Source organism: Castor canadensis, chromosome 11 (assembly GCF_047511655.1).
Source record: "Castor canadensis chromosome 11, mCasCan1.hap1v2, whole genome shotgun sequence".
NCBI classification, from domain to species: Eukaryota; Metazoa; Chordata; class Mammalia; order Rodentia; family Castoridae; genus Castor; species Castor canadensis.
This window is the reverse complement of record NC_133396.1, coordinates 2,237,069-2,251,120: the sequence shown is the minus strand read 5'-3', so window position 1 is coordinate 2,251,120 and position 14,052 is coordinate 2,237,069. Positions and strand designations below refer to the sequence as shown.

At 43.5% G+C, this 14,052-nt stretch overlaps 1 protein-coding gene across 2 annotated transcripts in view; it reads left to right on the top strand.

The window, feature by feature from the left end:
- The window catches only part of Rptor (regulatory associated protein of MTOR complex 1), a 351,661-nt gene that overhangs the window by 70,189 nt on the left and 267,420 nt on the right, over positions 1-14,052 (top strand). For both annotated transcript variants that reach the window (XM_074044925.1, XM_020168971.2), the window contains exon 2: positions 6,256-6,358. In XM_074044925.1, the coding sequence (XP_073901026.1) occupies positions 6,256-6,358 (103 nt within the window). The remainder of the gene's footprint in view (positions 1-6,255; positions 6,359-14,052) is intronic.

The window sequence follows — 14,052 nt, the reverse complement described above, 5'->3', positions numbered from 1 at the left end:
TCCTCAAAAAAGAACCACAAAAGTGTATTTGGCATAGAAGTCTGTTAAGGGAATTTCTATAGTTTGTTTAGGACAGTTATCTCAATAATAACCCTCTTCCTGGGGGCTGGGAGCGGCCTCGTGTCAGAAGGCTTGAGAAGAGTGAGAGCTGCGTGCTTGTGTCTGAGACGTGCACATGCAGTGGACGAGGTTCCCTAACTTGATGTTAAAAATCTACCTGTCTTTTCCTCTCTCTTAGGTTGTTTTGTAGGAGTGGTGGTATGTTTTAAAAGCAGAGGAAAATAGATAGAATTTTAAAAAGTCACACTTAATCCCTAACTTAGGCTTCTGGCTCAAAGTAGCAAGTTGAGCTCATAAATTCCAAAACCCTTCTCTTCATTTCCAATTCCTATTGAAAGAAACAAAAGAGTAGGGAAAACCAGATTCTCTCCATCTCACACGGTGGGGAAGGTGATCTTCTCTTGTGTTTCAGGTTTCGATTGCAGAAATGCGGTTGTGCTTCTAGCTGGGCTTACTGTCCCCCGCTCTCTAGGGTGGAGTTTGGGGGCACATTGATTTTTCTTCCACCCCCTCCCTACTGTCTTTGCGGTATGTTCTATTTCCTGCTTTCTTTATAAATTATGCATCTGTGTAGCCTCAGCTCTACTGAGTTTTTCTTGATGCTCCAAATCCTAATGAGCACTCCTGGGAGGGGTGGCTCTGTCCTTAGACAAGTAGGTTTTGTGACATCGGTGGCAGACCCCAGACTTGCCTTCTGCCTTTGTTCCATGCACTTGGTTGTTTATGCTCCAGCCACACCCAGTGTGGGAACAGACCTCTGTCCTAATGGCCTGTTTCTTCATTCTGCACAGTAATAACATATGTGCAATGTCATATGTGTGGGTTGTTATTCAAGTTTGGTCATGCCACTTGATCACTTGTATCTTTTAAAAAGTAGATAGTTATGTCAAATCAGTTAAGTAGAAAGACACCAATAAAGAGATTCCTTGTGATATGGTTTGAATGCTTTGGATGATGACAGGCATTAATATGTTTCAAGCAGTGAGGTGCTATGTACTTTCAAGTGCAGGCCTTTACATAGTAAGCTGGTCTACAGACCCTTACAGAGCAGGTCTGAAACCACAGAACTCTGAGCCTGAGATATTCCCGCAATTCATTTGGGGGCAAAACAGTGTGAGGTTGTTCATAGTCTTTATTTGGTGGAGACTGAATCTTTGTTCATTCCACCATGAAAATGTTAGTGCTTTTGTATGCACTTGTTCCAGTCCCTGCTGGGGGTGTCATATGAGATGTAGTGAAGGGATCAGAGTATCTTTTCCTAGATCTGAAAAATTCTGAGTTTCAGAGTATATCGGGCATCAGAGGATTCTAAGGGAAATCACTGTTTAATATCTGCAGACCCCAGCCCCACCCACCTAGAATCCAAGGTGCCCTCTAGGCACCTCGATTCTTTGGGGCCAAGAATCCTAGGGACTTTGTTCAGCCCTCGGTTGTACGAAGTTGTACAGTTGTACAGTCAGGATATTTTGAGTTTTTTCCTTGTTTTGTATTAAGTGTAATGCAGGATGTTGGTTAGGTATGTGTGGCACAAGCAAGGACGAGTCAAATTGGTCTTTTCCTTATCTTCACCATTATAGAGTAACTTATTCCAGTCTTTCCTTGAGCCCACCTGCTGCTCACCTGTAGAGCAGTCAAGGAGGAACTGTTGCTTTAAGTAACTTTGATGAGTACAGAAGGGGCACTCCCAATTTTCACAGGCTTAAAGAGTGACTTCTTGGCTTCTGTTAAGAGTGTTTTTTGTCTAAGGGACTCAGAGATTCTCAGAGATATTTTTCATGATTAGCTCAGAACTTATTTACTGAGATTTAAAAATTTTAATTAGAGATATTGGGAATGTTGCACCCATTCCCTGCCCCTTCCCCATCCATGACAAGGGGAAGAAGCAGCTGCACCCAACAGTTGGGGCCAGACCCCACCCCTCCTCTCACTCCCCATGCCTCTGTAAGGTGTGGATACCACCACCTTACAGTTCATGCTCAGTGGACTGTGAGCTCAAAACTGAAGGGTCCAGAGCCCCCTAGGGTCAGGCACTTAATGAGTTCATTACTGATCAGATATGTTGTGCTGGAACCCAGACTGGGCTGTGAACTTCCTGGGGGTAAAAGCAAGAGAATAATATGGCAAGTTACTGAGCAGGCGCCAGCCCAGGAAAGTACCCTGCCCCTTCCTCCTAGTGTGCACAGGGCTGTGGGGTGGGAGATTGGGAGAGAATGTGTCACTAGGCTGGTCCCAGATCAGCCAGGAGAGCTTGGCCCAGGAGTGGTGGGCGGGTGTTACTCAGGTGTGCCTCAGGCATTGTTTCCTCCACTACACTTTGTGAGAGGAGCATGGTGTCAGTTTATGAGATGTTCTCTTTGCAAATTAAGGACAAAATAAGAAACCAGAGGGAAAAGTTCAGTTGAGCTGGAGCATTCAATCTACAGCAGTCCCTTTATCCTCAGGGGACATGTTCCAAGACCCAGTGGACGCCTGGAACTGTAGGCAGCATTGAACTCTGGATGTGCTATGTTTTTCCTATACATACATCTTATGATAATACATGCTTTATAAATTCGGCAAATGAGACATTGACAACCACTAAGTAAAACAGAATGTTTATAGCAATATGCTGTGCTGAAAGCTAGGTGAATGTGGGCTCTCTCATGGTATCTGGCTGGCCTTTTCACTCAGAGCAAGCACATTATGGCTTCTCTTTGGCATATCCAAATCGCCAGCATCATTACTTTTGTGTGTCGGGGACGTTATAAGGTAAAATAAGGGTTACCCAAACAACCACTGTAATAAGAGAGTGGGTCTGATAACCTAGGGGCTATTAAGTAGGATATGCTGTATGGATACATGTCCTGATTCACAGGATGGAGATATTACCATTCTGCTCAGAATGGTGTGCAATTAGAACTAATAAGGTACTTATTTCTGGTATTTTCTGGGTAATATTCTGTGACTGCCATTGAAGATAAGGGGAGCTGCTGTGTTTTGAACATTAGAAAACCTGAACCATATAGATTGTTTTCTGCATGGAGGGGGGCCCTGTGATGACTGTGAACTAAGCCAGCGTTTTCCTCAGGAAGCAATTGCAAACTTGCTTTAGGGTTTGACTCATAGTGCCTTGCTGAGACCTTTGGTTTCATGTTACAGAGAAGGAAGAAACACACTTGGCTTAAAGCTGTCATAGACAGATGTTAGCAATTGTCCACCATGGCCACAGGAAGAATGCAAAAATGTCCCTATGAAACTTCTTGTTTCAGGCAGTTTATCCTTGAAGGCTGAGTCTGCTATAAAATATCTGACTGGGTTTATGGGATTATTGATATCAATCACTTAAATATAGGATGATGAGTAGCAAATGGAACTGTTTTTGTTCTCTGATTTTTTTTTTTCAGCCCTTTCTCGTGACAGTGAATTGAAGGGACTGTTTTTAGAGTCATAGTGAGAAGGTTCTGGACAGGTGTATGAAAGATACTTTTCTCTTCCACATGTTTTGAGGCAGGAGTGCAATTCCCATATGAAGTATTCAGACAGAAAGGACAAAATACTTCCTTTTCCCCACAGAACTTGAGAGTCTACGTTGAAGAAGAGAATCTTATTTAATATTGTAAATATTATGCTTATAATCAGTAGCCACCATCATTCTTAATGACAAAATAATGACAATCTAATTAAAATCAAGTGCACATAGCTTCATTGCCATCCTTTTTAGTAGCACTATTTTTATTTTAGAAGTTCTGAACAAGACAATAAGACTTAAAACAGAAAGAAGAGGCATGACCTGTTGGAAAGAATGAGGCAGAACAATCATTATTCATAGATGGTGTAATAGCATACTTGTATACTCACAAAACTTGAAGAAAATTAGCTAAAGCATTCCATATAATTAAGAATTTAGCAAAGTGACTGATTGTTACTTTACAAATGAGCAAGCATCAATAGGAAATGGTTATGGGAAAATACATGCATTTCCTTCAGATACTCAGGGAAATAGAGATAATCTTTTTTTTTTTTTTAAGTACTGGGATTTGAACTCAGTGCTTCACACTTGCTAGGCAGGTGCTCTACCACTTGAGCCGTTCTTTAGTTCTTTTTGTGTTGGATATTTTCGAGATAGGTTCTCCTGTGCTATTTGCCCAGGACTGGCTTTGAACCTCCATCCTCCTTATCTTTGCATCCAAAGTAGCTAGGATTACAGGTGTGAGCCACTGGCGCCTGGCTAGGGATAATCTTAATGAGAAATATGTAGTACATTTCTTTCCTTGGCGAAGGCAACTACGACAACAGTACTGAAAAGCTAAAAGGAGATTTGAATAAGTAGAGAAATAGTCTATGTTTTGTATGGGAGAGTAGAACATTAGGAGAATGTCACCTTTACCAAATTTGATTTAAATATGGGTGTAATTTTAATTGAAATCCCAGTTGAATTGAAATATTGAATAATATTCAATAATAAAATATTCAATAATATTCAAATAATATTATTTGAATATTTTGGATATTAAAAATTCAATAGTAGAATATTCCATAACTGGTTTAATTTAGAAAAATGGATGAAGATAAAATACCAAAGTAACATTTAAGGACTGTTTTGAGGAAAGACAGCTGGCCTCAGTTGTTAAGCAAGATGAAGACAGGCTGCTGGGCTAGTGGACAATACAGTGTCCCAGCACAGACTTCGGGTGTGTGAGAAGGAGCCCTCCAATGTGTGCAGTTACAGGACAATATCCAATGGGAACTGGTACAGGTGACTAGTGTTTTTTTTTTGAGAAAAAAATTTATCCTTATATCATATGCCAGTAACATCTAACTGGATTAAAGGGTTGATGTAAAACAAAGTAAAATCCTGGAACAAAATACATGTGTTCACTTATTCAGCATAGGGCTTGCTCTGTGCCAGTTTTGTGCTCAGATTCGTGAATTTTGTGAGCCTGTGTCAACAGGGCGCAGATGTGGCTTTGCAGGAGAGACGCAGTGCCCAGGGGTCTACTTTCCCAGGCACTAGGGTGGCTCATGGAGGCTGAGAGTTGATGTGCATTCTGAGACCTGAGGAAAGAGTTGCATAGGTAGGTGAAGCTGGAGGCAGGAAGCTCCAGACAGGGGAGACTGAGGCCTGGATGCTCTGAAGTCAGCGACCATGCTGAATGGCTTGAAGGATACCAAGTATCCCTGACACCAGGGACAGAGAGCAGGGCTTTAGCTCCTGAGTAGCTCAGGGACTTAGTACAGAGAAGTGGGCTGCAGTGTTTAAAGTGTGGTTTTGCTGTGGCTGGAACCTGCATCTGGAGACCTAGGGATGTACACTGTGTGTGTGTGTGCGCATGTGCATGTGTGCTGGCATGCTTACACATGTGGAGTGCGACTGGAGCTCATGTCAGAGTTGGTGATGCTCTGGAGTAAGACAGACATACTCAGGAGACATCTGAGGATGGAGAGGAGGATGCATTGAATGTTGGGTGCTGGTGGCCAAGCCTTTTGGGGTGCTCTTGTGAATAGCATGGCAACCCCTCCCACTTTTAGCTCTGATTTACTGATGCATCCCCAGCACCTGTGCACTGTGATTGGCACCTCATTTGTGCTCAGTAAGTGTTCGTTGACTGAGCGAATGGGTGAAGGATGCCTTGCAGATTTCTTTGACTGTTTTGTAACATTGGAGCACTGGAAAGGAGTGGATGTGGAGGAGGAGTATCAGGGCAGTGGGCCCAATGCAAAGGTGTTTCAGGAAGCAGAAAGGAATCCAATGCAAACATTGATGAGAGAGATAACAATAATGTGGACTTGGTCTTCAATCTGTAAGGAATATGTGAAAATTAGTAAGAAAACACCACTCAAACCAGTACATAAATGGCAGGGTAAAATGAATGGACAATTCACAAAGATACAAATAGTATATATGTACTTTGAAGAATATTCAGCTTTACAATGAGCATGACCATTTTCCTTATGAAGTGAGCAGTCGTAAGCAACAAGTGGCAAACCACCGGGACTTTGACTTTGTGCAGTCTTCAGAGGAATTGAGCAGAGTGGATCAGGCACTTTAATTTTTGAGACAGGCCTGGCATGGAACTTGAGATCTTGCTACCTCAGCCTCTCTGGGGCACAGCTGAAAGACTGGCTGGAGGGGCAGGACTGGGAGGGGCAGTATTTGGGGGACATCTTGGACTGGGAAGTCCATGTTAATGTGTGCTTTTTCCTTTGTGCTTTTAGATGAAGACAGTCAGTGTGGCCTTGGTTCTGTGCCTGAATGTTGGCGTGGACCCTCCAGATGTGGTGAAGACCACGCCCTGTGCGCGCTTGGAATGCTGGATTGGTAAGTACCAGTCCCTCCTGCAAGCTACCTGCTGTTGTAAATTGGAGAATTCTTTTTGAGTTATATAACCTTTAAGTCATTAAAGATGCATTTACCTTTATTTTGTAGGGAAGAAAATATTTTAAGGAAAATTAACAAAACAATGTCTTGGGTTTTATAGTTTTTTCCCTTTAAATTTGCCTTATATATGCCACATAATGGTAGCTGTGTACACTTTGACAAATTGAGTGAGTGGTTCCCACATACAGATATGTTTATAGAAAAGGTGAATTGAGCCACTTCCAGCAAACTGTCATATGATACATAATAGATCATGGTAACCAATATGTATTGAGTGCTTAAAGTGCTGTAAGCAATGCTTTAAATTTATTGACTCACTTGATCTCCATTGTAACCCTGGGTGGTGAGTTCTCCATTTGAGAGCTGAGGAACATAGGCATAGAGATGAGGAATTTGCCCTAAGTTTTCCTGTGAATGAGTGGCAGAGCTATGCAAAATCCAGAGACTGTTCATCCTCCCTCCCCTCCAAGCCCCTGGAGGGTCTTGGTTTGTAGCTTAGGCTGGCCCTGAATTCCTGATCCTCCTGCCTCTGGAGGGCTGGGATCATAAGTGTGTACCACAACATCCAGTTTCACACATCATAGAACACCTTTCTAGCTGTTTTTAGTTTTCAGTCCATGGCAATAGGTGTACTCACATTATTGTGCAGCCGTCACCACCATCTGTCTCTAGAACTTTCCCACCATCCTACCTACCTGTAGCTCTTCCCACTACACAGCTCCCTACTCCTTTCCCAGCTCCTAGTAACCCCCATCCCACTCCCTGTGACCTTGTATAAATGTTATCATAGAGTATCTGCCCCTGTATTCTGGCTTATTTCACTTCACATAGTGATCGAAAGGTTCAGCCTTGATGGTATGCTGTGGCATGTGCCAGAATTTCCTTCCTTTTTAAGGCTGAATAATACTCCATTGTATGTGTGGATCACATTTTTGTTTATCTGTTCATCCATCAAAAGACACTTGAGTTGTCTCCATCTTTTGGCTGCTAAGTGGTGAACAGTGCTGCTGTGCCATATGGGTGTGCAAGTATCTGTTCCAGTCCCTGCTTTCAGTTCTCTTGGATACACACCCAGAAGTGGAACTGCTGCCCTCATGTAGTGATTCTTGTTTTAATTGAGTAACTGCTAGACTGTTCTGCACCATTTTACATCCCTTCTAGCAGCATACAAGGGTTCCAAGCTCTCCACATCTTTGCCAGTATTTACTGTTTTGGGTGGTTTGACAGTAGCCATCCTAATAGGTATGAGGTGGAATCTCATTTGCCAGGTGATTGGTCATGTCAAGTGTTGTCTTATGGATCATTGTCCATTGTGTGTCTTCTATGGAGAAATATCCAGTCAAGTCCCTAGCCCATTTTTGAATTGGGTTGTTTGCTTATTTTGTTGTTGAAGGTATATATATTCTGGATATTAGTCTCTTATCAGATGGTAATTTGCAAATATTTTCTTTCATCTGTGTTCTTAAACATTATACTGTATCTATCTTTTCCCTTTAACATCAGGTTTATTGGGATATAACCTTTTGGTTATTGTACTAGACAGCTTTATATCATTGTGACAAAATACCTGATGTAAACAACTTAAAGGAGGAACAATTTGTTTTGGCTCATAGTTTCAGAGATTTCAGTCCATAGTTACTTTGGGCTTGAAGCAAGAAAGAAGCATCATGGTAGCAGGTGCATGTGACAGAAGTTGCTCGTCTCATGGTGTCCAGAAACCACAGAGATAGGCAGGAAGGGGACAGGGCAAGATGTGTCCTCAAAGACTCAGAGACACTCCCCCCCCCCACCCCCCACCTTCTTCCTCCAACCAGGCCCCACCTCTGAATAGCCCATTCATTCTGAACGTATCAATGGATTGATCCACTGATGGAGTTAGTGCCTTCATGGTCCAGTTACCCCTTAATGATTGGGTCACCAGTTGGGGACCAGGCCTTCAGCACAACAAGCCTTTTGGGGGATACTTCATACTCAAACTGTAATAGTGTAACACACATCTTTGAGCTTTGGCAAAGCATAGATTGTGTGACTACAATCAATATATAGAAAATTTCCCCCACACTAAGAAAGTGAAGGCCTTGAGGCTATGCAGGTTGTGAAGTAGCTTGGCCAGTGAGGTGACAGGCTTGGTGATGGTTCCTTATGCTTTTACACTGTTGAGCAGCTCATGGATAGGGAGGTACCACAAGGAAGCCTCCTTCGTTGTGACTGGGCAGGCAAGTGACTTGCAAATATGTTGCCATTTAGAAGGCTGAAACCAGTTTTATATTGGTGTTAGCATTTTGTGCTGTCACTAGAAATCCCAGAATTTTACACTCATCAAGACCCCAGCTTTATTCATCCCAGCCATGCTACACTTGCTTAACTTAAGCTACGTAGTTTGCTTATCTGTAGGGCAGAGCTAATTGTGACACCTACCTCACGACTAGAGGGGATTGATGGGGACCTCAGACTCAGCTCTGCAGAGACTGGCCCACCATGTGGGCTTTCTCATCATTCTAGTCCCAGTGCCTTCACTCCCCAACTGTCTTAGTCTGTTTGTCCTGCTATAACAGAATACTTGAGACTGGGTAATTAATAAATAGTAGAATTGTATTACTCATTGTTCTGCAGACTGAGAAGCCAAGACCAAGGCATTGGTAGGTTTCTTATCTGGTGAGGACCTGGTTTCTGCTTCTAAGATGGTGCCTTGAACCCTGTGTCCTCACATAGTGGAAGAGGCATTGGGACAAAAGTGCCTAGCTACTTCCCTCTAGCCCTTTTATAAGGTCACTAATATTCATGGGGATTCTGTTCTCATGACTTAATTACTTCCTAAAGGCTATAGGTTCTACCTCTTAACGCTGTTTTAAATTCCAACATATAAATTTTTGGGACACATTGAGACCATAGGACCAACCCCACCACCTGCAACACCCTCCCCACGGCACACTGGGGTGCTGAGTGGGGAGTGGAAGTGGCTTCTCAAGTCTTGCCTGTTTTGCTCACCTGTGTGGCTGAAGGAGAGGCATAGGCAGCTCTCTTCGTTTTAGCCCTGTCAATAAGCTGCTGATGTCTCTAGCAGATGTCTGATAGCAGAATGCATGATGTTTCTTATTTTATTTAGCACGTTAAACATTCAGTATGTCAGGTAGCCCTCTGAGCATGTCCCTTGTGCCCTACTGGATGCCTTAAATATGGCCACAGGCTTGTGGGACAGGGAGACTTTTCGATTTGTACTGGTTTGAAACAGCTTAGCTCTCAGAGAGGAGGGTGTTGGAAGTGTGAAAAGACGTGGATCCATACTTCCCTGAGCACTTTGTGCGTAGAGTACTCTTTGTAGAGGCTACTTCGAGAGCTCGTCAGTGTCTGTGAAGGGAGATTCAGCCCTGTGCTAAGGACTACATGGCTTCACTGATGCATGGCAGTTCCTCCTTGCCTTGATTGGCCCAGGCATTAGCATGTGGGCTGTGAGTGTCTCAGAGTGAGGAGTGGGCGGCTGGGTCCTGAGGAGCAGAGACATGGGCATTGTACACTCTCCAGCAGCCATCACACTCTTCCCCATCCCTGTTCCTCATTCCTCCAGCTGTTTAAACATGCTGCTCTACTTCCTGGAAATGACTCGTCTCTTTTCAAAAAAGCAGGGGAGAGGCTGTTAGCTTTATGGCCTGACATTAAATGCTACAACAGTAATACTGAAAACAATTTCACCAAACAGCCATGCATCCCCCGTACTTGTTGGAATACTGTATTTGAAAGCAGAGTGGAGAAGAGCTGAATGCTGAACAGGAGGAAGTATAATTCAGCTGAAATATCTTTTATGTGCTAACCAGTGGTAGCTATATATCAGAAGAGGTAAGAGTGCTAAGGGCTTGTCAGATGGATGGCAATACTTTTATCCCAAGGAACTTATTTGGGATACATTTTGAAGAGCCCCTATGCAGATGGACTGAGATAGTGACACTGCCTTTGCATAGCTCTGGTGACTACAGAGCACTGTACATGCTTTGCCATTGGTTCTTGAAGCAAACCTGGTCATCGTGCTGGTCAGCAGATCAGTCAGGTTGGTGAACAAATGCTTATGTGGAAATAGTGCTTTAACAAAAGAACTGTGAGCAGTGTTCCTTACCTCCTAGTGCTTAGGGCACAGCTGTGAAGGTCAGACCCACACCAGTGGATCAGAGCCAGAAAGAGATTAGCTTTGAGTGGCCTGGGCTCAGACAGTGCTACGGGTGGAGTACCAGATGGGCTGGAGGTGAGAACACAGTGTGAGCTGGAGTGTGAGTCCTCCCTTGAGGGGCTGGGTATGGAGTGCCAGTTGGGCCCCCGGGCACTGGGGCCAGTACTAGCCATGGGCAGTGCTTGCCTGTGCTCTGTCACATCTGTGGGCCTGCAGTTGGAATTTTTGCTTGTGGGGATTCCTGATTTAAAACCCTGTATTCTTTGTCCCATGGTACTGGTGTCTCAAGCTGGTATCTCTGTTCCCCTCTGTGGGAGGATAGCTGCTAGGAATCTACTCCCTCGTTCCTTTTTATCTGAGTTGTGTGTGAACAACAAGGCCTGTATTTCAGAACAGGGCAACCCTCAAATTTCTTGGAAAAAGAACCAAAAAAAAAAAAAAAAAAAAAAAAAAGAGAGAGAGAGAACAACAACAACAAAAATCTGTTGGAAATCCTTCCAACTCCTGGTTTCTGTATAACAACAGAAAACAGAACATAATTTGTTTTATACACATGTGGAGTGTGAGGCTTAGTAGGTAGGACAGGGCCAGATAGCAGAGGATGGCTCCTGTAGAATTTCATCTCCTACTCTGAGACCCCAGATCTCTAATGCTACAGGTCCTGCCCCTAGCCAGAGCAGTCCTGCCCAGTTCCACGCAGCCATGTGACCCTTTAGCTCAGTGAGGAGACAGGCCCTCGCTGTGTACACTGCTAATTATAAAATGCAGAGATGATTTTATGATCAATAAAATACAGTCACTAAAAGCCATTCCTAATTTCAAAGAAGCCCTTTTGCCATTATGTATTTGCTCAATCAAAAATTAGTCATTCGAGGTTACACAACTAATTGGTGACAGAATCCTTAAAAGGCATACAATACTTGATCCAGTAGGCAGTACTCAGTTGATAAGTCAATTAGCAAATGTTTGTTAAGTGTCTACTAAATACAAGCCACAAAGTACAAAGATTTTTTGAGTGATGAGCTCTGTATGCTTGCTTTTGATTTTAAATTCTTATTGAAGCTTAGCCTGCATACAGAAAAGTGCATTTGACTCATACTATACTTAGACAAATTTCCCCAAACTGATCACACCCGTGAAACCCAGACCTGGACATGTGACCAGTGCCTCAGAAGCCTAGACTTGTCCCCCTCTGGTTGCCCCCATCTCAATACTCTTGGCAGCTTGTGTTCCTGCCCTTATTTGTGTCATTTGAATGGGAGTGTAGGACTGGCACAGCGGTCTTCTGGGAAGGTTGCTAGCCTTTGCTCCTTCCCAGGTAGCCCTGCCTGTGGCCGTATGCTTCAGGATCAGGACCAGATTCAGGAGCCCACCATGTGGTAGAATTTCAGGGATATCATGGAGTGGGGCCAGCAGATGGCACAGTGGTGAACGGTAAAACGCAGGTCTTTGGAAGGAAAACTGGACAGCGTGTGGGCAATGAGGTATGTATGTATGAAGATGATGGGGGTACAAGCAAAAGAAAAAGCTCCCCCATTAATAGGCTGGCCACATGCCAGCACCTCAGTGCCCTCTGTGAGGGTCAAGAGCGTCAGACTTCAGCTCTTATGTTAGGAGTGGTTGGACCGTACTGCATTCTATGTAAAGTTCTAGGTGTTGTGAAACGCAGCAGGGTTATTCTGAAAATCTTGCAGGCAAGAAAATGTTTGAAAAGCCAGAAGTTTTACACCAATGCCAGTTACCACCTACTTTTCCAGCTGCGCACTTGGTATAGCTCACTCACATGCCCTCTCACTGGAAGTTCATTAGCTCCGTCCTTCATTGCTCTCACAATGGAACAGAAGCCCATGCATGCACTGGGACGCAAGTGTGTATTAAGACAAGACCCCAGGCTTTTGGTGGTAATGGGTTTGCACGCAGGGTCTTGTGCTTGCTAGGTAGGCACTCTGCCACTTGAGCCCCAGTCCTGGCCTTGTTTTGCTCTGGTTATTTTTCAGACAGGGTTTTTGCCAATGACCAGCCTTAGACTGCAGCCTTTCTATCTATGGCCTCCAGCAGCTGCGACGACAGGCTCATGCCACCACACCTGGTTTATTGATTGAGATGGAATCTTGATAACTTTTTTTTGCTTGGACTGACCTCTGACCTCGAACTGCAATCCTCCCAACCTCTGCCTCCTCAGTTTCTGGAATTATAGGCGTGAACCACTGTACCTGGCCAGGACTTCAGTTTTCAGTGTGTGCTTTTGTTTACTTCACTCCACACCAGGCTGTTGACATGGTCAGACATGTCTATCCAGGAAGTTAACTTTAGTTTGACTGTGATGTCAGATGCATCATTTTAGTTGTTCTCATTTCTGTGCTCTGCTCTTCTTCCTTTCATTTCTTCTCCTCTCCCATTCACTGACATATTCTTAAAGGAAGGAAACCATAAAATTAATTGAGCATAGGGATTCTCAGTAGATTGGAGGTGATAGCCTCACTTGGTTGGTTCCTCCCTTGGGATCAACAGGTGTTCTGGGCTGAGGTTAGAGAAGGAACAGTGGGGCCACTGTTAGGTGGATTCTGCTATGCAGCCTCAATGTCTATACTGGATGCCATGAGTGGTTTCTACTTGTTAAATTCCTTTCTGCTTCCCTTTGCTTTGTTTATCCATAGAGGTGGCCCTTAACTGTTATTTTTCAGATCCCTGTTTTCTTTGTCCCTTGTTAGTCTTATGGTTCAGGTTATAGCCGAACTGATGGGTGGTTAGGATTGTTTTAAGACCTTAGAACTGTGTTCCTACAGAAAAAAGAGATGAAGGTTAACATCTAACCCCTTGTGGTCAACGATAACAAATTTACCCCAAGTCTTTTGGAGACATTAGTTAGAATTTGGTTTTCACCATGTTTCCCTCAGCCAGAGCTGCTCACTGGGCTCTCTGGAACTATGGGTTAGTTTCCAAAAGGGGCGGACCCAGCACCTCTGATTTGAAAGGTCCTTAACCACATTGACATACCAGAGGGTGAAGGTCCCTTCCAAGTATAGAATCCTATTACTTGTTTTTATGATTAATCTCTTTTTAATCAAAGTAATGCATACACAAGGTTAGAAAACTGAATAGTACTGAATACCATATTAAGAAAAAGCTGTCTCTCCTTGCTCCCCATTGATTCCTTGATTGTGTATACTTTTTCCCAATAGTGACAAATTTCCTAGTTATTTTTATTTGATAAGTTTTTTTGTGACCCTCTAGGATGGGCTTAATTAATTTTTTTACATGTATTACAGTAGGCCTGCCAGATGTTATCAGCAAAACCTGGCAGTGCTCAAATAATAATCTGTTAGGTTCTTTCTTTTGTTGTTGTTTTAGATACTCCTCTTGCTGTGTTGGACAACTTGGTTTCTAGACTTGGTCCTTGGGAGTCTCGTGGATCCACCCTCCCTTTTTCCCTCTCCCTGTTTCCTGAGACCTTCCTTATTTTCTTTTGTGGTTT